Consider the following 26618-nt stretch of genomic DNA (forward strand, 5'->3'; position numbering starts at 1 on the left):
AATATTCATAACAGCATAATGTATCATACTATTAACACCATTGGAAAAGGGTTTAATAGTTTTTTTAAAAAGCAGACAGCAGACATCAGGACTCCAAGATGGTGTCAGACATACCAGTGAAGGAGAAGGAACTCATGGATGTCTAACTAGCGGGGAGATGCCAAGATGGATATTGACGTGGATTTCACCCTAAAGGCATGTTGGAGTGTTGCAAAGAGGTTACCGTCGGTACTGCAACAGGCACATCAAGTCAATGTAAGACAGGGAGCATTGCCAAGGTTTCTCTGGTGCTGGCAGCTTACCGTCTTTCAGCTACGGCCTTTCTTACTCAAACGTGAGCAGCCACACAGGTACCACTGAGGAGGGGCCAGTGGGGAGGGGCACACTCTGCACTCTTGACCGTGACTTCCTCTGCCCTGCACCCCTCCGTGAGGAACTCCATCGTTGCCAAATCCTTTCACATCCTAATTGAGAATTAATGCCCACGTAAAAGACGACTGGTACATGTAAAAAAAAAGAAAAAATCAGACAGAAATCTTTCCTATGATCTAGCCATTTCACTCCAAGGTATTTACCCAAGAGAAAAGAAAGCATATGTCTACCAAAAAACAAACAAACAAACAAAAACCCTACACAAATGTGTATAGCAGCTGTATTGTCAATAGCTCAAAATTGGAAATAGCTCAAATGTCCATTAGAAGGAGGATGGGCAAACAAACCCTGGCATATCCAAATAATGGGTACTACTCAGCAGTAAAAAGAAATGAACTGTTCCTACATGCAACACCACGGCTGACTCTCAGAATAATTATGTTGAGTTAAAGAAACTAGATTAAAAAAGATTACATAGTATGTGATTCTATTTATGTAATGCACTAGAAAATCCAAGCTAGTCTATATTGTCAGAAAGCAGATTAGCGCTTGCCTGAGCAGGGGTGGGGTGGGAACATGGGTGGGAAGGGCAGGACAGAAGGATTTTAACGGAGCAGGAGACAACTGTTCGGTTGCTGCGTATGCTCACGATCTTGACTGAGGTGATGGTTTTATGGGTGTATAGATATGTTGAAGCTAATAAAATTGTACACTTTAGTTATAATCAAAAGTCCACCAATTTAGAAGTTAACAAACAAGTGAAAATTGTTCCTCTCCTTCAGATCTTACTTCGGTTTGGAGTTTAGCATTTCTTTCCTTTTTTTTTTTTTTTTTAAGAGATGGGGGTCTCATTATGGTGCTTAGGCTAGTGTCGAACTCCTGGGCTCAAGCAATTCTCCCATCTCAGAGTTTAACATTTCTTCTCATGGACCTGCACTGTCCAATGTGACAACCACTGGCCACAGTGGCCACTCAAATTAAAAATAAAAAATTCAGTTCCTTCGTTCCAATAGGCATATTTCAAGAGCTCCTGGGGGAGTCTCCTCTATCCTGTGACGAGGCCACTTCTCTTTCATTCTCTACTTGTGGAGGATTCTTTTCATATTCAACTACGGAGTCTTATATTTAGCCCTCCTACATTTTATCTTGTTGGATTAAGCTTATTGCTCCAGATTGTCAAAAATATTTTAGGAACCTCATCCTGTCATTCCATATGCCCATTCACCTTCCAAGCTTCATGTCTTTAGCAAATGTTCCCCTAAACTTTATCCAAGTTCCCCTAAACTTTATCCAAGTGATCAATAAAAATCATTGATAAGACAATGGTAAGGAAAAGGACAGAGGCCTATGGCCAGTGATTAGAAACCCCTTCCCTTGAGGTTGATGTTGGTTTACCAGTCTATGACCTTCAAGGTACTAGCATCACACCCCATTCCTGTCCTCATGTCCAGATTCTGGGGATATGCCCTGTATTTGGAGCCTAAAGACCCATTAGCACCAGCTAGAATCATATACTGATACTAGTTAGCTGATATATTATAATTAGTCTCCAAACGTTAGCCAAATGATGTGTGCTCCTAACCAAACACGAGGCCTGGGAGGATCAAGACAGGGCACCTATTGTGGAGGCTTGTCCTTTCCACTTAGCCCTCTTTTTCTTTGCTGTCCCCATCTCTAAAGTGATTGCTTTGAATATTTGTTGCTGGAAAGCAAACCATCTAAAAATAGTGGCTTCAAACAATAACCATCACTGGTTTGCTCATGGTTGTAAAATGTAGGCATGGCCTGGCAAGAACATTTGGCCTTTACTCCACCATGGCTTCAGCCTGGGTCAGCTGGGCTTGACGGACAGCTGGGGGCTGGCACAGTGAGGCTCCTCTGGTAAACTCTGAGGATCTCACGATCTTTTGTTGTACCTTCCTGCCACCTCCTCCCCATGCTTCTTCCAAACTCTGCCCGTATTGACCAACATGTGTGTCCCAGGCCTTGCCATCGTTGGCCACCTCCAGGCTTCTATCCAGTGTGGTGTGCCTGTCCCTCCCTTTCCTGAACTAACTCCTATGGATCCTATGTCACCTCCACCTAGAAGCCTTCCCTGACATCCTCTGCCCCCCCCCTTGGTCTGCATTAATGTCTTTCTACTGTGTTCCATAGCATGATGTGGTCCCAAAGCACTTTGCCCACTGTAATGGACTGTCCTTTTTACTTGCCTGTCCCTCCCACTAGACTCTTAGCTCTTCAGGGGAAGGAGCTGTAGTCATTTGTACTTCCGAAGCCTAGCATGGTGTGTGGGAGACAGCAGATGCTCAGTATGCTGAATCAATGAATGATGTGATGACACACAGATTTTGGAAGTTAAAATGATGCTGTCAAAATGCCAGATTAGCAATAGACTTAGCACCTGTAAATGGCCTCAGCAAAGCAGTATTCCTAGATCCAAGCTTCAATGAGTTCAAGTCCATAAAGCATTTGGAGCAGTGTCTCACACACGGTAAGCACCACATAAATGTTTTTTGCTGCTATTACGATCATTACTATGCCTGCAGCTTTCAGGCATAGAGCTGTCCTTGCCAAGGGTTCTTTTTGTTCTCCTGGTAGGGTTTTTCTTTGAATGGGACCTTGGATGACCTTGGCGCCCTCCCAGATGCTAATCCTCCTCCTGTCTGGGAGTTCCCTGGGAGGAATCCTCTGGAAGAGGAAGTGTGTTCAAGAAGAATGGAGTCTGGGTGTGTCCTCTTGGCAGAGGCTCAGTCCCTGCTCCAGCTCCATCAGCTTCTCTCCTGTTGGCTCCCATGACAGCAGGTGGATGCAGGGCTTGCCACCTGCCAGGTGTTTCTGAGCTTCCCCAGGCCCAGAGGGGCTAAGGAGAGGCAGAAGTGAGCTCAGTGACAGACTGCTCTGGTCCACCGCCACCCCGGCACCCAGCGCCACCATGCTCCGGGGATTATTGTGGGGGGGCTGGAGAGGAGGCTGACCACTGAGATGAAAGCTCCTTACACTCCGGGGGAAGGTTTGGTCTGCACCTTAATTCCGAGGAGGTGCCCAGGCCTTTCAAGTCCCCACAGGCCTGGTTCTTGCCCTGCCTTTCTGGGGTGGCCAGACGCTGAAAATTCCCACAGTTCTCCTCATCACGTCCTGCCCCGCCCTGCCTGGAATTTGGGGAAAATTGAGCATGGTAGTTTTAACCTGAACTGTGATTAATATTTAGTGCCGGGAAAATCTGGGGTTCCAGGCTAAGGCTGAACATTTTTTGGGCAAGGGGGAAAGGGGAATTTCTAAGATGTCCCTGAGAGCATGAGGCAGGCCAGGACCCTGGGTAAGAGGCTTGCATGAAGTGGGGGGCACCGAGAAGGGTGGCGGGGAAACAGCCCTGCACAGATAAGGGCTGAGGTCAGGACACGGGGGAACGGCAGATGCAGCCCCGCAGAGAGCCACAGCCGTGGGCAAAGAGCGGGGGCAAGAGCCCTGGCGGAGGATGCTGGGGCCTGGCGGAGGGTACGGAAGGGATGGAAAGGAGATGTTTTGCTTCTCCTCCACCATGTTTCCGGTCAAACCCCCTTCCTTATGGAGGCCTCCTCGACCCGCAGGCTGGGCTGGATCCTCCGAGACGGGCCCCACGGGGCAGCGCCGCCATAGCCCTTGCTCTGTTCGAAAGTTAGTCTCTGCGGGTCCAGATCCCGGCTCCTCCTTTATGAGCTCCATGACCTTGTCCAAGTATTTAAACTCTTTTACCCTAAGTTTTCTCAATGTTTGTAATGTGACTGAAACCAGGGCCTTCTCACAAGACTGTGAAGATGAAATAAACTACTACATTGAAAGTCCTTGGCGAGGAGCTAGCTCTTGACTGGTAAGAGTGACCGTGACCACAGCTGGGTAGTGGCCTGTCTCCCCGGCGACTGTGAGGTCTGTGAGGGCCAGGCCTGCCTGTGCCGTTCACTGCTGGATCCCAGAGCCTAGCACGGGGCCTGGCGTGTCATGGGGGCCCAGTTGACTGAAATGTGAGTGACCGAGGTATGTAAGGTTAGGGCCCTTGAGGGGGTTAGGGCCCAGGGTTATATTTTACTATATGGACTCTCTAAACACTTTTCTCTAGGTGATCCCAAGTGTAAAAAGACAGCAATGTTATTACCCTGCATAGAATGACTACAGGTGACCGTTTTTTCCTTCTATATTCTCCGTAACTTTTCTGTATTCTCCACAACTTTTCCATAGCAAAGCAAGGATTACTTTTCTTCCTTTCCTCTCCTCTCCTGTCTTCTTTCTCTCCCTCCCTCCCTCCCTTCCTTCCTCCCTCCCTCCCTCCCTTCCTTCCTTCCTTCCTTCCTTCCTTCCTTCCTTCCTTCCTTCCTTCCTTTCCTTCCTTCCTTCCTTCCTTCCTTCCTTCCTTCCTTCCTTCCTTCCTTCCTTCCTTCCTTTCCTTCCTTCCTTCCTTCCTTTCCTTCCTTCCTTTCCTTCCTTCCTTCCTTCCTTCCTTCCTTCCTTCCTTCCTTCCTTCCTTCCTTCCTTCCTTCCTTTCCTTCCTTCCTTCCTTCCTTTCCTTCCTTCCTTCCTTCCTTTCCTTCCTTCCTTCCTTCCTTCCTTCCTTCCTTCCTTCCTTCCTTCCTTCCTTCCTTCTTTCTTTCTTTCTTTCTAAAATGACTTCTTTTCCTTTGGGTAGATATACAGTAGTGGGATTGCTTGATCAAATGGTAGGTCTACATTTATTTCTTTGAGGAATCTGCATACTGTTTTCCATAGAGGTACTACATTGCAGTCCCACCAACAGTGTGTAAGCATTCCTTTCTCTCCACATCCATGCCAGCATCTATTGTTTTTTGACTTTTTATAAATCACCATTCTGACAGAGGGAAGGTGATATCTCATTGTGGTTTTCATTTGCATTTCCCTGATGATTAGTGATGTTGAACATTTTTTCATGTGTTTGTTGGTCATACTTTTTAATAGTTAAGAAAAGAACATGTTATTGAACAAACATAACGAAACGCTGTATGTTGCCTGGAAGGGAGGAGCTGTGGAAGGGAAAGGAGGGGCGGCGAAGCAGGGGGCAAATAGCAGGTGATGGGAAGTCTCCCTCCCACCAGCCTTGTCAGCCCCCCAAGGCCCCATGGGGGTTTCACAGACTGTTCTTGCCGAGGGAATTCTCAGAGCACAAAGCCAAGGGGGTGACAGTCCTGCTTCCCTTAATCTTAAGAAGGAAATTTGAGTTCCAACAAGACCTCCATGTCTTCAGAGAGAAAGAATATTCTCAACCCTGAATCTTGCACCAAGAAGCGATCATGAGTGTGTTGAAGAGTAGAACTTAGTCCCTGGGGCCTCACTGGCACTAACTCTTGGCATCAGTGGGGTGTTTGTCTGCAGAGGCTGGAGGCCCCCAGGCAGAGGGCAGCACTGGCCGCTGCCCCGTGGGCTAGGGAGGGCGAGTGGTCTCGAGGGAAGAGGCCTGAACTAATCGTCAAGATGCTTAGGTTGTAGTTCTAAGCCAGCTCTATCTGGCTGCATGAGCCATCAGCCTTGGCTTTCCCATCTGAAAAAAGGAGATAAGAACATTTTCCCTATTTATGTGGAATTCTGAATGTAAATGAATGCCATATGTGAAAATGCTCTGGAGGGTGTAAAGTGATGGACAGAGGCTATTTGTGAATGAGAAGAGCATTCATGAAGTAAAGCACAGACCTTCCTCAGTGAGTCATTTTATGTTGTTTGCATTTGCAGATCCAACATTTATTGAGTTTCCCTCTTCTTCCAGGAGCTTCCTATGGGTTGTATTGTCTGGTCCTCCTTTGCTCCATGTTATAGATGAGAAAACTGAGGCTAGCAGAAGAGACAGCCTTATGTGACTTGCCCAAGATCACACAGCTAGGAAGTGGTAGAGCAAGAACTCAAATCTAGCTTTTCTATTCTCAGTTCAGTTGGGGTGAACAGCTTGTCTGGGTTTGCCCAGGGCTTTCTCGGTGTTAGGACTGAAGTCCTTGTGTCCCAGGAAATCTCTTAGTCCCAGGCAAACTGGGATGGTTGGTCACCCTAACTCCAGTGCTCATTTCATAATTCAGCATCATTAGGCTTTGCCAATCATCATGGGAGCTGTAGCTTTATGGGAGCCAGAAATTATTCATCCCTGCTTCTTCCTAAGGGGGAATTGACTCAAGCCCCCAGCCATACAGACAAGCCGGCATGAACAAACCCAGCTGGAAGAGCAGGTGAGCAGTGTCCTTCTAGCATCGGATCAGTTTCTCTGTTTCTGTGACTTCCATCCCTGGAGCAGGAATAGCTGAGCATATTGTAACTTGCTCCTAGGTAAACAGGTAGGGAGAGAAGGCATCTTTTCCTTTCCAAATAAATCCCCTCCCTGTGTAACATTAATCTTTTACACATGTATACAGCATATGATTTGTAATAAAAAAGGGCAGAGCAGGAATTATCACCTCCATTTTTCCAGATGAAAAACTGAGCCACAGAGAGGTTAATTGACTTTTCTGAAGGTATACAGCCAGCAGATGCCAAAGTTAGACACAAATATGAGTCTTTTAATGCTATTAAATTCAGAGTTTATGGACTCTTGAGTGGTTCATAGGTGGGTATCAGAAGGAAAGTGTGTACATTTTTTGGGGGGGGTGTGATTCCATATACTTGACCAATTTCTCAAAGGAATAAACCAGACATCTCAGACCTGTGATCAGTGCATGATTAACTTTTTCTGTGTTTAAACATTAATCATGCTACAAGAAAAGCTTTAGTGATGGTGAGTTACTGTGGTACTTAAAATGTGCTTAATTGTAATTGTGTTTCAATGCTATTAGGCAAAATGATTAATTTTACTTTGAAACAGCTGGCCTAATTGAATTTTTCTGTCTCCCTGCTTGGTAATTCTTCAATGTCTATAAGACGTCAAGTTCAAAAATTTTTCTTCTGATACCACATTTTATTTAATCCTCAACATAAGTGCATACACTGAAAGAAAAAAGACTGTATAATTCAACTCTTTGTCAGCCAGGATCACCAGTCTCCAACCCCTTCTGAATCTAATTGTGTTGGATGCAGTGAGAGAAGTATGTAAACCCTTTGGGCTCAATCTCTCTGAATTTCCTCTGGAGGGGCTTCACCTTCTAGGGCACAGAAGAACAGTGTTTCCGTGGGCTCCTCCCCACCAGGCACCCAGGTTAGCAGGTAGGCTGTTCATCTTGAACTTGCCAAAACCCCATACAAGTGGATGTGGGGAAACATCAAAGAACTGTGATCATCCCTGTCTTTGGAAGGTTCCATTCTCTGTATTCATTCACTCAACAAACATTTATGGGGTGCCTACTGCATCCTACATTTGGGGGATAAAGTAATGAACAAGACAGAAAAGGTCCCTGCCATCATGGAATCTATGGCTAAGCCAGAACTTGACCTTAGGTTCTCAAACTGAAAGATTGATTTAACAAAAGAGACATCTAGCCATGATCTGTTATACCCGCTCTACTTGGGAGAGAGTGTATAGCAGCCCTCCTCCACTGTCAAGTCTGACAGGAGAGAGATTTCAGAGTGGCCCCGACAACCCAACATGAAAATGAACAGCACACAAAATAACTAAGCCCACACATGCTAAGGGGACACCAAGGAGAAAAGAATGCAGTGAGGGTGGCAAGAGAGAGATTCCCAGAGGAATTGCATCTTGCTTTAAGTTTTAGCCCTGTGCTGAAATTCTCAGCTCACTTCCAAGTAGACAGCTGGCTTCTCTGCAGCCTGCCACATCGAATGAATCTGTACCTGGAATGTGGTAGAACTTTAGCCAGCACAGGGGAGGAAATCCTCTAGGAAAGGAAGTCTGAGCTAAACCTCTGGCTTTCTTTCTTTCTTTTTTTTTTTTTCATTTCAGCGTATTACAGGGGTACAAATATTTAGCATTTAGGTTACATATATTGCCTTTGCCCCGCCAGAGTCAGAGCTTCTTCAAGCGTGTCCATCCCCCAGACGGTGCACAGCACACCCATTAGGTGTGAATATACCCCCCCACCTGCCTGACACTCGATGAATGTTACTACCACATGTGCACATAAGTGTTGATCAGTTAATACCAATTTGATGGTGAATACACGTGGTGCTTGTTTTTCCATTCTTGTGATACTTCGCTTAGTAGAATGGGCTCCAGCCTCTGGCTTTCTTAACGGACAGGATCCCAGGAGCTGGGATGATGCCGCAGCAAGTGCCACTGGTTGGAGTTTCCTCCAGGAAACCATGTGGATACAAGATGTGGTCCTTGTGTCTGGCCTGCTCTCACCCCTCAAGTATTCAGATTGGTCAGTCCTTGCTCTGCCACCTGCTTCCTATAACTGTGCAGCAAGCTAGCACCCTCCAGCCCAACCCCCTCCTCCTCCCAGATCTCCCGAGGTGACCTCCCCCCACCCCCCAGGAACTCCCTGGCTCCCGGTACCGTGGGAGCAGCTCTTTTCAGCTGACATGATTTATAATACCAATAAGGGAAAAACCACATTCAGTTTCCTCAGAATCATAGTTTCTCCTGACATGCCTGGATTCGTTGGCTGGGAAGGGCACTCTCAGCCCATCCTCTGTACCATTTGTGGTTTTGCTTTTCATTTGCTTGGAGGGTAGAGATGCCTTTGTTTCTTCAGAAAGAAAGTGTTGAAGTGAGAAGAGGTGACAAAGTTCCTGCGAATGGAAAGAGCACTGGATTGAGAGTTCAGGGGTGTGGGCCCTAGTCCCAGCTCCCCAACTACTCGGCGGCGGGGCTTGGGCAAAACACTTCTCCTTGCTGAGCCTCAGCCGTTTTCTCATCTGTAAATGAGAAGAAGACTGGACAGATGCTCTTTGGGGTCTGGTGCCGTGATGGGGTTAAGCATGGAGGTGCTGGGGAGGGCTGCTGTGATTGCACCCTCCTCCCGCGCTTTCCTGCCTGGGTGCCCCTGGGCGAGGTACTTAGTAGCTCTAAGTCTCAGCTTCCTCATCCAAAACAATAGACACAAAAATAGTATCTACCTTATGAAGTAGGCGTAAAGATTGAAAGAGCTAACACATGGGGTTGCTTAACACAGTACCTGGGCAGGTAAATGTGCTCCATACTTATTTGCTATTACTTTTATTCTAGCTCTTTTAGTCTATGAACTTTGAGTATGTGACCACGAGAAATGTTAGATATTGGAATGAAAGGTAATAAAAGATTTGGACCTGATACCGTTCTTCTGGTTCTCCTAGGAGCAAGCAACAAGGCTATAGGAGAGTAGGACTTCACCTTCTCCCAGTAGCTCGGACATCACTGGGCTGACTTGAGTGGTGCATTACCTAGAAAGAGATGCTGTCGCACTGTTTGTGCTGGCAGGGTGGGGAGGGAAGCGAAATGTGTATGTGGGGTGTTATAAAAGAATTAAAATCTTTATCTTCCATTGTAGTAAGCTTATGGAAACAACCACAACCAAAGGAAGAGACTGAATATCTTTTTGTTCTCTTTGCAGAAAATAACAGTCAAAAAAAGTCATTATCAGAAAAGAAGCAAACAACAACAAAAAAAAGCGTTGGGCAGTTAATAAAAATGTTGATTTATGTTCCTGGATCTTTTGATGTGTGTGGTATTTGTCAGCTTTTTAAAGTTGGTAATTTATTGTGATTTCTCTTTCTAAATAAATATTCATGTTTGTCTCCAATTTTGTAATTCTATTTTTGAATTCTGCTTCTCCAATGGAATTTCCCCTCCTTGCCCACAAATTGTGTGGGCTATAGGCCCTACACAGCCTGGATCTGGCCCTGGTAGCAGGTTCAGTGTAGGATTGTCAGATGGAGCAAACAAAAGTGCAGAACTCCAAGTTAGCTTTGAATTTCAGATAGATAAACACTGAAATGTGTTTGTCTGAGGTTCAAAGTTAACTGGGCATCTTGTGTCCGGAGAGAATATGAAAAAAAGCAGCGGTCAACTCAACCGGGGTGGGGGTCGGGAGGAGAGGGGAGGGAAAGGAAAAAGGGGATATTTCACAAAGAGACACACTGGAGCTGAGTCTTGAAGTTGCATGGGTGTTTGCAAGGCAGGAAAGCCAGCGGCCAGCTTTCTAGGTGAGAGTGGCCAGTGAGGTGTGGGGGCCCCTTAAGACAGATGAGGTGGTAGATGTTGGCAAGGTCCGAAGGTGATGGGTCTGGGTGTCCAGACTCTATCATCTTGCCTAAAACTGGCTTGCTTGGAGATTTGCCTTTTATCTGTCTCTCTCCTGATTTCTCGGAAGGTCAGATAAACCACTTAGTTTCAGCTTGGTGGAGTGGAACTTCAAGGTGAGTAACTCCATTTAGGCTCGGTCTGCTGGGCTTGGTGCAGGAGCTCAGTGCAAACCAATGGCTTCCTATAAATTTTATTTAACAGGGTTGTAAAACTGTTTACATCCTGTCTTTCCATTGCCCCAAATCCTGATCCTTGCAGAACTTCATGGTGGGGAGTTCGTGTCAAAAAGTAATTTAGATGGAGGGTCTTCTAGCCCAGGAGTGAGGATCCCAGGCTCTGTTCTGGGACCTGCCACTGGCTGCCCTTGTGTCTCTACTTCCCAGTCTCATTTTCTCTGTTCTCGTTAATCAAGAATCAAAGGACCCTCCAGGGGACAAGATGAAGGGGAAAGAAATGATGTGCAAAGAAATCCTTGCATTCATGGGGGAAGAAAATGTTCTCCAAGAAGTTAAACGAAATAACACAGGTAAAGCATTTAGCTAGCACCTGGCACATGATATGTGCTCAACAGCTGTATGAAGTAGGTGCTCAACAGCTGTATGAGGATCGGGAGATGACTGTGCTGGAGCCAGAGGCACCTGCAGAGTTTCCTGGGTTGGCTGCTGGCAGGGAGAGTGCATTCCTGAGTTTGCCTGCGGGCTACAGTTGGTAGCACACCACAGCTCTGAGGAAAGTGACCTAACTTGGATTTTTCTGTATGGACAAAGCGTTGCAAGACATTCTCATTTGCATGGAGATGGGGAGTTTATTTTTCCTAGAAACTGCATGTCAAGACCCAGAAGGAAGAGTCATTTCATAATAATGATTAATCAGCTATATCTCAAAGAGGAAAGAAAAGAAAACAATTAAGGAAATAAGATGCTAAGAAAACAAGGGGAAAAACAATCTCCCCAAGGTGGACTCACCCAGTAAACCTTGACAGCATTTCCTCTTATCCACCTGCATAAAAATGACCAGCCCTTTCCAAATGGCAAAGAGCACCGGGAGAGGACACACAGAGCAGCCGCAGGCACCAGCAGAGGTGAGAGGCTCATGCAGTCCTTCCTTCGCATCCTTCACAGCTGCAGGGCAGCGACTGGACTTGTTAGCACTGTGCATGGCTCTGACGCCCCAGGTGCACCTTGCAGAATGTGGAGGAATACTTCATATAGGGGGCGAACTTTCTAGGATCTTATTTTCCGTGAGAAGAGATAGAGAGTGGGAAGGAAGGAAGAAAGCAAAGAAAGGAATGGAAAGGAATCTCATGTCTTTATTATTGCTCTTTTGTTCCAGGAACGGTGCACTTTATAGTGTGTTATCTTTTTTAAATTCTTTGCAGTTATTAAATATCTTTTTAAATGTCAGGAGCACCACTGGCTCCGCGGGACCCAATCAGAAATGGGTTCCTGTCTGTCTGGTGTGAAGGGAGCTACTGGGACGTCCAGGTGAGACGCCAGGGCAAACGGCGTGGGGAGTGGGGCCGCGCACCTGCAGGAAGACCTGGCTCGGGGCAGGCCTGGCTTGGGCAGGTCACTTCACTTCTCTAGGTCTCAGGTCCCTCCTTGGCAAAATGGGGATACAAACAAAGCCTACTTCACAGGGTGGTTGTGAGCCTTAAATAGGATAGTGATGTAAAATGATCCACGAACTTGGCACGTAGGATAAACGTTACCTGCTACCCAAGTCTGCACGGGCCCAGGCGTCTGGGATGGCTTCACCGAGCTAAGGGAGGCATCTTCTCCGCAAAAGGTGTGAGGTTCGGGCATGGGGTGAGCAGGCGATGTCCCACTTCGTCCGAGGGTTACCTTGTCGGAAGAAAAACTGTACCCGCTTCCTAGTCACTTGGCTTTCTGGAAGCACCACGTGGCCTTCAGAGCGGACAGAGCTCTGGGGACTCTCCCCACGCCTCCCTGACAACGGGTCGATCTCCTTGTTTTGCTGGAAAGGAAGAGGTTGGGGAACGGGGACTCCGGCTCCTTAGCATAACGCCCGCCACCTGGTGAGGTCTCGACACACACCCGTGCCCACTCCCTGGGAATGACGCCCACTTATAAAGAGACGAGGCACAAAGGGTCCTCCAGCCAGGACGTGCTGTTTCTCGGCTTTCCGGAGAAGGGGCTGGGAATCCCGAGGAAGGTGCGGGGCGCGGAGGTGGGGAGCGGGGCGGTTGTGGCGCACACACGTGTGCTCTTCGTGGTTACAGCAGCAGGAACTGTCGTGGGGGTCAGAGGGGCGCCCACAGCCCGCAGCCGGCTCCCTGTCCTCCCCCGCCACACCTTGGGAAGGAGAGAGCGCAGCGGGCACCAGGGGGGACGCAGGGCAGAGGGCCGGCCTGTTCTCGCCTGTTGCCATGTCACTTACCAAGGCTAAGCTCTGTGTGAAGCGTGTGCAAGTGTGGGGGAAAGCAGAGAGAGAGAGCACGCAATAAGCTTTGCCAGTATATTTTCTGCCCTTTTCTCTGTGCACGTTACATGGCACAATGTAAAGTGGTTAAATGAAGAGGCCGAGAGAAAGACAGAGGCAGGAAGGGTGAGAGAATGAGAAGAGGAGGCGATCGTCTCAGGATCCGGCCCTGCCCAGGAACTAGCCAGCTCCGCACGAGCCCCTCACGCCCCCCGGCTCAGCGGGCGATGGATGGGAAGTCGCCAACACGACCTCTGCCGTGGGCACCTCCCCTGGCTCCTCACCAAGGCTAACCAGTTACAGGAGATGTCATCGGCCTCTCTTTCCTATCTTCTCCAGAAGGCAAAATCTGCATAGTTGGCCACAATCGAATGATTTTAAGCAGATACACACTGGGGGTTTATAATAAAAAGGTTTTGTCTATTTCAGGGATAAACATAAAAGCCCAAATATGCTTTAATGGTTTTTCAGATCTGTTGCCTAATTCCTAGGGCATATTACCAGGCCTCTTTTTCCTATTTAATTTATTAAAAACAATGCTTTTCACCCCTGTTGACAAAGTGAGCTGTGTTGAGTCACAGGAGAGAGAGATGCGCACAAATCTGCTCCCGGGGACTTGGGAGAGCTCTGTGCCTTCTGGGGGTGGAGGTGGGGGCTGGGGTGGGGGTGCGGGAGGACTCATATTCAATTGAGTCAAGGAACCCAGAGGAGACACAGGCCCCTGAAACTCCACAAGGCTGAGGTAGCGAGTCTTGTTCTCTTGAATGCCGCTTGGCCTGCCCTGCGGGGTCCTTGGGGGCCTTTTCTTTCATTGCCCCCCACCCTTGGCTGGGCAGCTGACTTCCACCCCTGTCTGCAGGCCATGAAGTTACAGTATGTTTCCCTCTGGCTCCTGGGCGCAGTGCTTATCTTGCGTGCAGCGCACACCCGTGGTCTTAGGAGGTGTCTCATTTCCATGGACATGCACCACATAGAAGAGAGTTTCCAAGAAATCAAAAGAGCCATCGTGAGTACGGGTTGGGGCAAAGGTGTGGACAAGGGGTGTGCCTCCTCTTAACGACTTTGCTTGAAAAGTGAGTTCCTTCTCGTTATCTTCAGTGTCTCAAGAGAACACAGAGTACTCATCGCTTGTGTCTGTTCTCATGTTTCTCTCCATAGCAAGCTAAGGACACCTTCCAAAATGTCACTATCCTGTCCACATCGGAGACCCTGCAGAGCATTAAGGTATTGATCTTGTCGGCTCTTTCCTGTTATTTTCATCTTCATGGTGAAGCGGCTCTGGGCTCAGAAAGAAATCCCCAACCCTGTCCCCTGCTCTTTCCTAATCTCCAGTGTCCCTCAAATGCACCAGGCTTCTCATGTGTCAACTGATGTGTCAGGGCACACTAGGGTCCTAGGGACTTGGAACCCCTGGGGAGGGATTAAAGATATGCTACTTCCCTACAGAGGGACCAGGAGAGCCAGGCACTCAAAGAGGACGGGATTTATGTGGCTTGGGGGTAATTTTGGAAGGTCCCCTGGAGAGAGCTGAGAAAATGAACAGTGACTTCAAAGCCAAGGAGGTTGTAGATTGGTAGATAAAAGGGAGGAAGGGATTCGGAGGGCATAAGAGCATGGTGTAAGGTCAGTGAAGGTAGGAACGTGTGTTGGGCACAGTGAGGTTTGTGATGGGGAAGACATGTAGGCAAGTGGTGAGTGATGAGGTAGTGAAACACCCTGGAGTCATCTCACAAAGACCCCTGAAGGCAGGCTGAGCCTCTGCCTTATGGTAGAGGCAGCAGAGAGTCACTGAAGGCTTTTGAGCCCAAGGTTATATGATCACAAAATGCTTTAGAAAGACAGTCTGGTGGCATCCTCGCAACGGACAGCTTGAGGCAGGAAAGCCAGTGGGAAGGTGAGTTTAACTGTCCAGACAGGAGGGGATAAGACTGTGTCGTGAAACAGTTGCCTCACCAGGCGATAATTCATTTTACAAAAGGGGCCACGAGAAATGCCTTTAAAACTGAGCTCCTCCAGTCCTTGGAAGCATTCTAGAAAGACCCAGGTTTCTCAGGGATTTATGTGACACAGTGTAAGGTGTATGTGCAGTGAGTGACTTTTTCCTTGGGCTTCTCTGCACATGTGAGAGAGACAAATGCCTTCATAATTCTTCTAGGCAGTGACTCATTCTTGGGGAAGAGATGTAGCCACTTACTAAATAGCATTCCAGCCAACTGTATTAGAGGCTCAAAAGATATCACAGCTGTAAGGGACCCAAAATACTTTCTATTCCTAAACCATTATTTTCAAATGAGAACATTGAGATCTTGGGAGGGAGAATGACTAGTTAGTGGCTGAGCCCCGCATAGACCCCAAGTTTATGTCTCCGACTCTAGACTCTTTCTCCTCTCATGGTCAAGAAATAGCTGATGTGAATAAGGAAAGGGGCCCATGAGGATTCAGGGCTTTATCATATTCCTTTCCTCCTTCCCTCCCTCCTTTCCTTCTGCCCTCCTTCCTTCCTTCCTCTCCCCCCTTCCTTTTTTCTTGTGCTCCTTTTTCTAGTACCACAATCTTTGATAACACAGAAGTGTGTAAGTCTTTGCCCTTTGGGTTCAGGGAGCTGGCAGGAGCGGAGGAAGGAAGGAGGTAGCGTTTGCCATCTAGGAAAAGCCGCCACTGGGGCTGGGGACTCTGCGCTTTCACTTCTAAGGAAGATGGATGTGCATCCTGCTGTGAGCCACTCCCACTTAGACCAAGTTAATCTTCTGCGGAGTAATTCACTGGCTCTTGGGGTGGTGGGTGGGGTACAAACTGCTGGAAGGAAATTCTATCCAGCCAGCTTCTCTGGGCTGTGCCTGGGAGTTTTAGGGGCCCTTTCTTGGAGACATCTGCTCTCTGTGGGCCTACCTAGATGTGCCCATTTCTGCAGCTGTCTGTCCCTTCTTGCAAAGCTCGGCCCCATTCAAATGCTCTGCATGGTTTAAAAAGGACAGACTGGAGGGGAGCCGAGCAGTGCGGCCCAGAGCAGGTGGCCAGAATGAACACAATGTCACTGCAGTTGAAGGGATGCATGCCCAGCACGAAGCCTGGCATGTCATAGCCCTCGAGTGTTGCCGGATGGGAGACATAACAGGGAGGCCCTCTGTATTGTAAGGAAGTACTTTTCAAGAAAGCTGCTCAGACAAAGGAGGTGCTTGATTCCTGGAAGGATTTAAGCAGAAGTTAGTGATGATACAGCTAGGAATACTGTGGGGAGAATCTAGTCAATGATGGGGTTCGGGGCCCTAGCCTTTGTTAATGTATCTCCTCGACATACAAAAAGAAGCGTTCGTGGGAATCTCCCCCCGCCATCTTTGTCCCAAATAGCTTTGACATGAGTAAGAGAATGAACGCTCTGAGACCATCATAAATTTTTTAAAAAATGACTTTTTAGTTCTCTCACTTCTTGCTATCTCATACTCAAATAGACTGCTTTGGTCTCTAAGGCAATGAGAGAAGAGGGCCTCTGGGAGTTTCTCTGATTTATGCCTTGCAGCCCTTAGATGCATGCTGCGTGACCAAGAACCTCCTAGCATTCTATGTGGACAGGGTGTTCAAGGATCATCAGGAGCTGAACCCCCAGATCTTGAGAAAAATCAGCAGCATTGCCAACTCTTTCCTCTACATGCAGAAAACCCTACGGCGCTGTGTGAGTCACCACGTCCTAATTCTAAGCATCTGTTCCCCGTCTGCCCCAGGGAGAGCCCTGGAGGTGCTGGCCCCGACTGGCCTTCTGATATGGTTGCCAGAGTCAAAGGAAATTCCTTGCCTGTCATCCAGATCCACAGGGAGAACTGTCGAGAACTTCTCCCAGTGGTCGCTGCTTCCCCAGGGCTTCCTGCCTGCTCACAGCTCAGCAGACGGGTCTCCTCATGGATAATCCTCCCGGGGTGACCAACTTGTGGCAAAGTATTCCTTAATCAGAGATGCACGCCAAGGGGTCCAGCCTCACCATAAGCATATCCCTAGCGTCTTTGCTTCTGGCCCTTTGGGGTTTCCGTACCAGGTAACCTCTGGGTCGTTCTTTGGAATAGCCTAGCCCTAAGCGCCACCTATAAATTCATTGTGCTCTATTAAAATCAAACATCAGAAACAAAACCATAACAAACTGATTCATTCTATCCCTATTCCTGCTAATGATTTCCTGTGTGACTTCATGGCAAGTGATGTCACCTCTCTGTGCCTCAGATTCTAAAGTTTTTAGAAGGGGTGGTGACCCCTGTCCTACTTACATTAATACAATAATGGAATCACATGGAATCATTTAACCAATTATATAAGCAATTAACTCAACAAGTGTATACTGAGTGCCTACGTTGTGGGGTTGCATCCACAGGGTGGTGACAAGGTAGACCAGACACAGGGCTTGCTCTCCTTGTGCTCTATAAATCCAGAAGAAGCAACAGCCATGGTCAAATGCAGGTGACTCTGCAAACAAGCCCTATTCTCCCCTGTCTGCTGTCACTTGAGTTTACTCACCTGACTCTCACTGTGAAAGCAAGGAGAAATGTCACTTCTTGTGTGGCTAGGGGTTGGCAGTCAGAGCATGCCAGGGTGGAAATGTCCCCTGATAGGAGCTGCCTCTACTTTATTGCAGCAGAAGCAGAGGCAGTGTCACTGCAGGCAGGAAGCCACCAATGCAACCAGGATTGTTCACGACAACTATGATCAGGTAAGTTCTGGGCAGAGGACGGGGAAGGTGGAAGATGAATGGGAGAAGCCTGAATGAGACAGTGCCAAGCCTTCAGCCTCCTCTCCGCTCAAATTCATTCATTCACTCCATAAGTGTAATTGTGGGCTTTCCCAGTCCTACCTCATTTGCTAATTGCCTGGGCTCCACCTCTCCATCATCCCTCCTCTGTTTTCTTATAGCCTCAGTATCAGGCCTGACCTGTATTACCGTTTGGAGAAGGCACATACTGTGTAGGATGAGGGTGGGACACAGGGAGCTAAGATCCGCTGTGAATTGTGAGCTGTTACGCGTGAAACAAGTTACCTGCGTGATGTCCTTGTGGTCAGTACCTGCCATCAGCATTCCGCGTGGTGAGGAAGGCACAGTGCTTCTCCTGCAGATGCTGGTGGAGACCAGAGTGCGCATCTCACGTGGACTAGACGGGGAAGCCGTGCTTCTCGTGCGCATCGTTTGAAGATCTTGCTCAATGCAGATTCTGGTTCAGCGGGGCTGGGATGACCCCTGAGTTTCTGCATTTAGATCACACTCCCAAACGCTACCAACCCTTTGACTAGCAAGGAGGGAGGACGTCGGTTCAGAGCTCTGCTTCTTTGTGGAGAGGCTCTATAGGATAATATTACAGAAATAGCTAAAAGTCATGTGGTTGCTACTATGAGCCAGGTATTGTTCTAAGTGCACTACGAGTATTAACACAGCTGTCCTTTACAACAATGCTGAGTCATTGTTTGCACTGGATAAATGCAGAAACCGAGGCACAAGCAGGTTAAGTACCTTAAGTTCCTGCTGGGACCGTGTGGTGGATGGAGGTAGGATTTGATCACACGCTGGCTGGCTCTACAGGACATGCTTTTAGATCTTGCCACCTCCTTGAAGTCTGCTGAAGGAGGTGAAATAAGTCGGGAGACTTGGGTTCTAGTTCCAGCTCTGTTACTAAATGGCTGGGCAACACTGCGGTGGACACTTATCCTTTCATATGTCAAATGGGGGCAACACGCTCTCCCCGCCCCCTGTACAGCACCACAGGGATTAAGACTTCCTGGGAGCACAGCAGGGCTAACACGAGCCAGCGTGCAAAGGAAAATAAACAGGAAAACTGGCCGGGAAGGCAGATTTTTTTTTTTTTTCTGTGAAAAAGAAGGGGAAAAATAAAACAACAGAAAAAAAAGAATGAAGCATTTTTTATTTTATTTATAAGGAACTGACATGATTTAACTGCTTGTTTGTGGGGGAAAAAGTTTGGTCGCCTGTTAGGAACACAATTTTGAGTCTGTATGCTATGCAAATCTATTTGATGAGTAAAAAGAAAACCTTGTGGGGACCAGAATATGGGGAAAGTGAATTGAAAACTATTGCACAGTCTAGAAAGGCAGGTTCTCACGATGGTTTCGCGGGTTTCAGCTGGAGATCCGCGCTGCCGCCGTGAAGTCCCTGGGAGAGCTCGACGTCTTTCTGGCCTGGATTGACAAGAATCACCAAGAAACTTCGGCTGCTTGATGACGTGGCACCTGTCGAATAATCCAGGGATGAACACCCCCTGTGCGGTTTTCTGGGGGAGACAGCCTGCTTTGAAGGGGAGGGGACCGGGGAAGGCCCCCGTGTTTAGCCAGACGAGAAAGCTCTCTGTTGATGTGGAATTCCTTCCCCCGGGGCTGGGGAGAATCTGGGTTCAAGCAGATCTCACCCTGCAGCTGCGAGTCCCACTGGCTGGCCTCGGGCTGCCTGATCCCGCCTGAACATCGCCGAATAGTCCACTGTGGCATTTATAATAAAATATGTCTGTTGAAAGGTCCTGTAGGACATCCTGGAAGGAAAATGTCAGCTCCCCCTCCGCTAATTTATTGTGAAATTGTGTATCCCGTGTCTGTGATGTGAGCGAGTGATATCCCGTAGTACATATTATACGGACTGATGTTCCTGAATAAACTTTGTACTTTACCTGTGAGTGGAAGTGTCTTCTGATTCAGGAAGAGTCAGTCAAGGAATCATAAATGGAGACTGTTAGAAAGGAAAGGGGCCTTTAAAAACATAATAGACGGGGAAGCTAAGGCCTAGAGGGGACCAAGAATATACCTGGGCTCCCAAAGCAGGTTAGTGTGGAAAAGGGGTCCGGACTGGGCCTCCAAATTTCCCAGCCCGCACCCTTTCCTGATCAGGAAGGGATGGAGGGGCTCTGACCACTGACTCCTTCTTGACATCGCACCATTTCGGATCTTCTTTCTCTGTGTCTGTCTTCTCTCTCTCTCTGTTTGTCTCTGGTTTTTCTCTGTATTTCTCTCCCTCTGTTATTTCTTTCTTACTGCTTCCATCCCAACCTAGACATGTCTTCCCTCACCCCAATGCATTCTCCACGGTGTATGCATTGGGCTGGAAGAGGGTGTTCAGACAGAAGGATGGTCCTCGTGGTGACAAAACTGAATAAAGTGCAGTCCACAGGCAAGGGGTGCCCTGGGTGGAGGTGCCAGGGCCCAGGACACAGAGGAAAGGGGCCAAAATGGGCACCAGCTTCTGGATGGGCACTCCATGGATGATTCAGACACAAACACCTGTCTTTAATAGTGACAACAACTTGCCCAAGGCCACACAGCTAAGGGCCTGCAGATCTAGAAAATGAGTCCGGGCCCCGTCTTCCTGGCTCCAGCGCTCTCTCCTCCTTCTGCTGGGCGAGTTCACTTTATCCCAGCCACAGCTCTATAACCCAGGCCCCAGGTTACCGAGCTGAATGCTAGCAATGTAGATAACTAAACCCAGATGCACAAAAGGGGCCTGGACTTATTAGCGATAAGCCTCTGAAGTTACCCACAAATTTATGGATCAAGACAGAGCAAAGGGTCAGAGGCTTCTGAGTGTGTCACACAGTGTTCCTGGCCCAGCTGAAGCCTGGGCTCCATGTGGGGACGCTCTACTCTCCTTCCGTCTTCCAGAGCAAATTGCAGATGGCCACACACGCTCAGGACTGCTGTCTTTTAGAATCAAGGACTTGCCTAGAAGTTTGGCCAAGTGGGTAGTTTTGTGTGAAATCTTGGCCCTGCCACTTATTGTGTGATCTTGGGCAATGTACTAAACCTGAGCCTCAGTTTCCTTATCTGTACAATGATGGAGATATCTGCCTCATGGAATTGTCATGAGGACTTGAGACCCCATTTATACAGTGCCTGGTGTGTAGCAGGTACTCATTAAAAATAAGTGATGGTTGTTACTATTTAATAATTCTCAACTTTTCTGATCTTTCTTGTTCTTACATGTTTTTTTGTTTGTTTTAACACATTGACTGCCACACTAGAGAAGTGTGTTAATCCAAGGCCGGTGTCCAGAGTTCTGTTCCCGACTCCAATTCCAGGGAAGGATCTTCCCAGTGCCTCCCACACTGCAGGCAGGGAGCAGGAGGAGTTAGCCAACGTTGGGGACCCAGGTATGTCAGAGGAAGTCTCAGCAGAAAGGAGGGAAACAAGTTGAGCTGGTTAAACAGAGCGTGATGGAAAAACGCAGGAAAGGGAAATGACGTCGTTCATGCTGGCAGCTTTGAGGACAGGGAACTGAAAATGTATGCTTCTGGCAGTCAGCTGCTCTGCCCATCCCTGCCTGTCTCCCGGGAAGGCAGCAGGGGCTGCTGGCGGGGCAAAGCTCCCAGCATTGCTGGCTGGGAGTGGCAAAGTCCTCTACCTGCCCACATGGTGAGCTGAGGTTCTTCCTCCAGCAGGACCCGAGGCCCGTGGGTTTCTCTGCAAAGTGATGCAACTGGGCAGGAAGCTCAGATGTCAGCAGCTATGACGTCGTAGACAGGGAAAACCCTGAGCTGCAAAGTCAGGACTTGCCATGGGAAAAAGGAGCAGCTGGGTGTCTAGAAAATTGTTTCCTGCCCAAAAATGGCTTGGTTAGGAAGCTGAGTTTGTTTCATAAGAAAGGATTCTCCTGCTCTTCCCTCTGCCCAGCTTATCTGTAGAGTTACACTGGCACCGATTAGATGCTGACCCCCAGTGTTGGAACCCCACTTTCTCAAGTTGGCGTGATGTGCTCATGAATTGCACCCCCCTGGCTCCACCACAGCTGCCTCCCCCAGTGGTTCCATTTGGGCTTTAACAATGTGCCAACCACTTGCTGACCTTGAGCGTCCCATGGCTACTGCACGGCTATTCCCCATCTCTACTCCACTGAGATGCTTCAGTGAACGGCTGCCCGGTCCCCTCAAGGGGGAAAACAAAGAATCAAGAAAGCCAAGTCGCAAGGAACTTAAGAAATCATCCAATTTATTTCCCCACCATTGATTCACTGATGAGGAGGGGAAGTGCTATTCCCAAGACCACACAGTGGGTGAAGGTGAGGCTAGAGCTAGAACTCAGGTTTCTAGGCTTCCGTCCAAATGCACATTCCTTGGCATGATGTTCTTGGTCTTTGATGTTATAGCCGTATTTCCAACTCGATTCCCACACTGCTCCTCTACACGAAACCCAGCTCCAGCCAAGCGAATCCATTGCCAGTCCTCACGTACACCGTGGGCTTTGCTGCCCTAGCTCATCTCTATCCTGAGTGCCCTTTGTCTGACCTCACCCTCCTCCCTACCCCTCCCTAGCATCTCTGCCCATTTACATTTTGCCCTCCCCTCAGGGCTCAGCTCAAACTTCCCTCTACATCATAACTCCCTCTCCTGTTCCCCTCCACACTTACTTTGTGCCCACTCAGTAGCGCTGGCATTCTTGGTGCTCCTGCAAGCACACCCCTCATCCCCCCGACAAAGCTGTCAGCAACTAGGGACCAGAGATCTGACCGGGGCATCTCTGTAATCCTCACAGCATCAGCACACTGTCTTGTGCACAGTAGACATTTAATCAATGTTTATTGAAAGAATAGCTTTTAAAACAGTTTCTATCAGCTATAAGGAATTATTAAAATGACTTTATGTATTTACATGTTTATATAAATATGCATATATATATATATATTCCTCCTGCCAACTCAGTGAGCTATACAGGCAAGGTAGGTGTTATCTTTATTTTATGGATGAAACATTGAACACATGAAAGGTATAGGAACTAGTCTTGGGTCACCAAAGGTCTCCCTGAAAGCTGGCGAAAAAATGAGTATTAGAACTGGGTCTCCTGGCTGTCAGTCCCATGTGATCTGCTGTGCTAACATCCTCTACCTTCTTTCCATCAAAGACCAGTTTCTTCTGCCAGAATTGCAAGGAAGGAAAAGATTCTCGCTCAGTCTAATTTCTAAGGTAAGCATTTACTATAGAAGAGGAGTTTATAATGGGTTAAAAGTACCATGTAGTGGCATGAGCACTGAATTCAACTTCCAGATCTGCCTTTTACCAGCTGAGTGACCTTGGGCAAGTTACTTAGCCTCTCTGGCTAAGTTTCCCCATTTATAAAATGAAGGAATTGGACTAAATGTACTTAAAGTCACTTCCAGCTCTAACAGCCCCGGAGGAATAGTCTATCACTAGATAAGGAGATTCTTGCCATTGGGATGTAATTCTTCCACCTAGAAGATCTGTGGACCCTCCAGGTCCTACTAGAGAAGATACGTGGGAGGGGAGCCCCTGAGTCCCCCCATAAGTGAAATCATGGAGCTTACGCTTTAAGACACAGCATAACGAGGAAACAATAATGAATCAACATGTTCATTCAATAGTCATCAGGTATTAACTGGGTACCTAGCAAGAACCATCAGGTGCTGCAACCAGGGAGATGAACAAGTAGCTCTCAGGCTAGTGAGAGATACAAATATGTAACCAAAAATGTACAATTGGCTGTGACATGTACAAAAGAGGGATCTACAAGGTCCAGTTGAGGTGAAAAGGTGGGAGGGATCAGTTTTGCCTTGGGAAATGGGGGTGGAGAGAGGTTAGGGTGAGGCAGCGACGGTTTCGTAGAGGAGACCAGTTGACTTGGTATCTACACAGAGCATGATATGGGATCTGGTCAGTGGATTTTAAAAGAACAAAGTATTTTGATACAGGAAAAGGGGAGATGATTATTGAAAGCAAAATTGGGAGTGTGTGTGAATAACTAAGCTTAGTTAATCATTACAGGTAGCTTACAACAAAGCAATTGGGTTCTTCTTGGTTAACGGGAAAGAATTGACTAGCATGGCTATATAGCCTATACAAGCCTAGATTTACTGAAAATCTTGACTTCAAGTATTCTTGTCAGATCACGTTTCCAATTTTACTTTAATCACACTTATAAATGATCACAAGAAATGGGTTACTCAGCACCAGTGATGGGCAAAACAGATTGAGCTTAAATAGTTTAAGAGAGATTAGATATTTGCACCTGTTTTTGACATTTATAAAGCATTACAATGAAAAGTCATGGTCTTTGTTTTCAGAAAGCTCTGGGAAAACATTGAAAAGAGCATTCTGATCCAAAAGATAGAAGAAGAGCGTCAAAGAACTATTGAATGTCGGAACTGGAAAGGACTTTATGTGTGATCTACTCTGTTTCTCTCATTTTATGTATTCATAAACTGGGATCCAGAAAGATGAAATTATATGCCAGAGTCATCCTGCAAACTGTGGAATCTTTGGATTCAAATATAAGACTTCAGAGTTTTAGATATTGAGTACGAAAAAAGCTGAAAAGGAACATGTTATAGTCTCTGCCATCTTGACAGTTTTTGAAGCATTGTCTGTAATGCATCTCAGGCTCTTTGAATTTAATCTTGTCAGGGAGTGTGGTCCTACGTGACAGACTAGTCCCTGCCTAAGAGAATCTTCCAGTGTCATTAGGGACAAAAGGCTAAGGTCCATGAAACAGACAGTAACATCAGATGCTCTCACTTGCCAAAGAAAAATCGGCTATTGGAAGCCAGAGAAGGAAGGGGCTGACGTCACACAAAGTTGTTCAGGAATAAAAGCTTTGGGTCTCCTCTCTGATGATGAATGGAGGGATCTGGCCAAGTTGGGGAGCAATGGTGGGGACAGAAAAAGCAAAGGGGAGACAGCAGGAATGAACCCATAGTATCTGGAGTTGGGGAGAAACTGGGTTAGGGAGAGCTGGATTTAGAGGAGAAGGGAAAGCACCCCCTGGAATTCTCTTCCAGCCCTGTAATTCAGATCTTCTCTGTCCTGTCATTTTACCAAGCAGGAAGGTGGAGCCAGAAGGAGGCACAGCCTTAATCCACAGTTACAATAAGTAATCCCCTTGGGCAGTGCTTCTTGGAGGAGGAAGGTGTTGGGATAATCCAGGCTGCAATTGGGCTGCTTTAGGACTTGAGGAAGTGCCATGCCGAGAGAGAAATTCCAAGGGAGTTCCAGCCCTCACCTGCCCAAGCTCACTTCCTTCCTGTGACTTACACATGTGTGTATATAAATAACTGGAAGCCTTTCAGCTTAAGACAGACTCCTAGGAGACCAGAAGCCGCAGCCCTTCTGAGCACAGGTAAGAGACCCTCCCCTCTACTGACACTGCTCACATTGCTCTGGGGATCAGCCCTGCCCTCCCAGTCATTTACCCAGGTGTGTCCAGGCCCATGTCTAAAGGAGCCTTTTCCACGAGGACAAGGACTTGTCATGTTTATCTTTGTGCTTTGGTACCAGCACGACATTCAGGACAGTGCAGCTCAATAGATGCTGATCGAATCGCTGAACTTCAGGTAGATTTACTACATACTCACTAAGTTCAAGGCAGCTAACATCAACTACTACTTAAAATGAACCGATCAGACACTGTGTGCTAGCTGTATAAATTATACATTATTTTATTTAAATGTCAAAACAAGCTTCTGAGGTAAGTTTAATTATTACCATTTTGGGGGCTAAGAAAATGAAGCTCAGAGAGGTGAGTTGACTTGTCCAAAGTCACACAGATGTGGGGTGACCAACTCATTCCTGTTTACCCATGACTTTTGCAGTTTTAAAACTGAAATTCCTGGTATCTCAGGAACCCCCCTCATTCCTGGGCAAACTGGAACCACCTACATAGCTGGGAACTGGATTTATCTGGACCCAGTTCTCTTCTCTAAACCCAGAGTTCTGTCTGATACTTTTGTGTTTGTTATGCTCATTCCCTTCTCCTACATTTGGCAGTATCTGCAGTGGCCAGGAATGTGAAAAATGTCTATCATATTGCCTGGCACATAGGAAAAATTCAGTAAGTGATAATGATTATCAGTGCTGTGCCAAGCCATGGAGCCAAGATGTACATCCATATATATATACACACACACACACATATATCTTTATGCATTTTATGTGTGTCATCTTTTCCCAAGATATTAAAGTAGTTGAACAAAATTGAAAAAGTTACATAGTAGGTTTATTATAACTCACATTAAGTTTAAATATTTTAGTTATGCCCCCAAACAAAATTTATAATACTTTCATTTTCTTGGCTTTAAGAAAAGAAAACTCATCAGTAATATTTTCGCCATATGTTTTTGAGAAAAAAGTTAACCATTAAAAATACGTGAAAATATATGCATAGCGGCAACATATTTTTCCTTTCACTCCTATGTGGTTCAGCATGGCACTCTCAAATTCTGTCTATATTTCAAATTTCGATATTTTGCTCACTGTGATTTTTTTCATTCATTTTGATCTTGCATTAAAATAGTCTTTATCTTGATGATTGAGCATTTTGGTGCCCCCCCTTAAATTTTGTGCCCAACATGAGTGCCTTAATATATCTTACCCTAACCTCAGCCCATTGCCATTTTATTTTAAAACTAAGCAGACACCATAAACTGCTCGCTTACTGAGCAGCCTTGCCCAAGAAGAAATGAATTCCTTCACTGACTTTCTTCTCTGTCTTTTGGGATCGCTCCATCTTTCGAGTTGCAGAGCAGGGAAGTGTGTACTCTTGAATTCACCCCAGGAGTGCCTGACTCCAGTCTTCCTGCAGAGGGCGCTGTCAGTCCCAGATGCCTCAGGAGGGAGCTTGTTAGGTAGAATCCAGCTGATTGCCCATCAGGTTTTGCCTATCCCTGGCAGTAGGGTTGTGATGAAAT

At 47.1% G+C, this 26618-nt stretch overlaps 1 protein-coding gene across 1 annotated transcript; it reads left to right on the plus strand.

Moving 5' to 3' along the window:
* Positions 1 to 13817: 13817 nt before the first annotated feature.
* Positions 13818 to 19272, plus strand: IL19 (interleukin 19). Its single transcript, XM_045536601.1, has 5 exons — positions 13818 to 13961; positions 14114 to 14179; positions 16473 to 16625; positions 17574 to 17648; positions 19068 to 19272. The coding sequence occupies exons 1-5, from the start codon at positions 13818 to 13820 to the stop codon at positions 19161 to 19163; spliced, it is 534 nt and encodes a 177-aa protein (XP_045392557.1). The 3' UTR covers positions 19164 to 19272.
* Positions 19273 to 26618: the final 7346 nt, after the last annotated feature.

This window comes from Lemur catta, chromosome 23, assembly GCF_020740605.2.
Source record: "Lemur catta isolate mLemCat1 chromosome 23, mLemCat1.pri, whole genome shotgun sequence".
NCBI lineage: Eukaryota > Metazoa > Chordata > Mammalia > Primates > Lemuridae > Lemur > Lemur catta.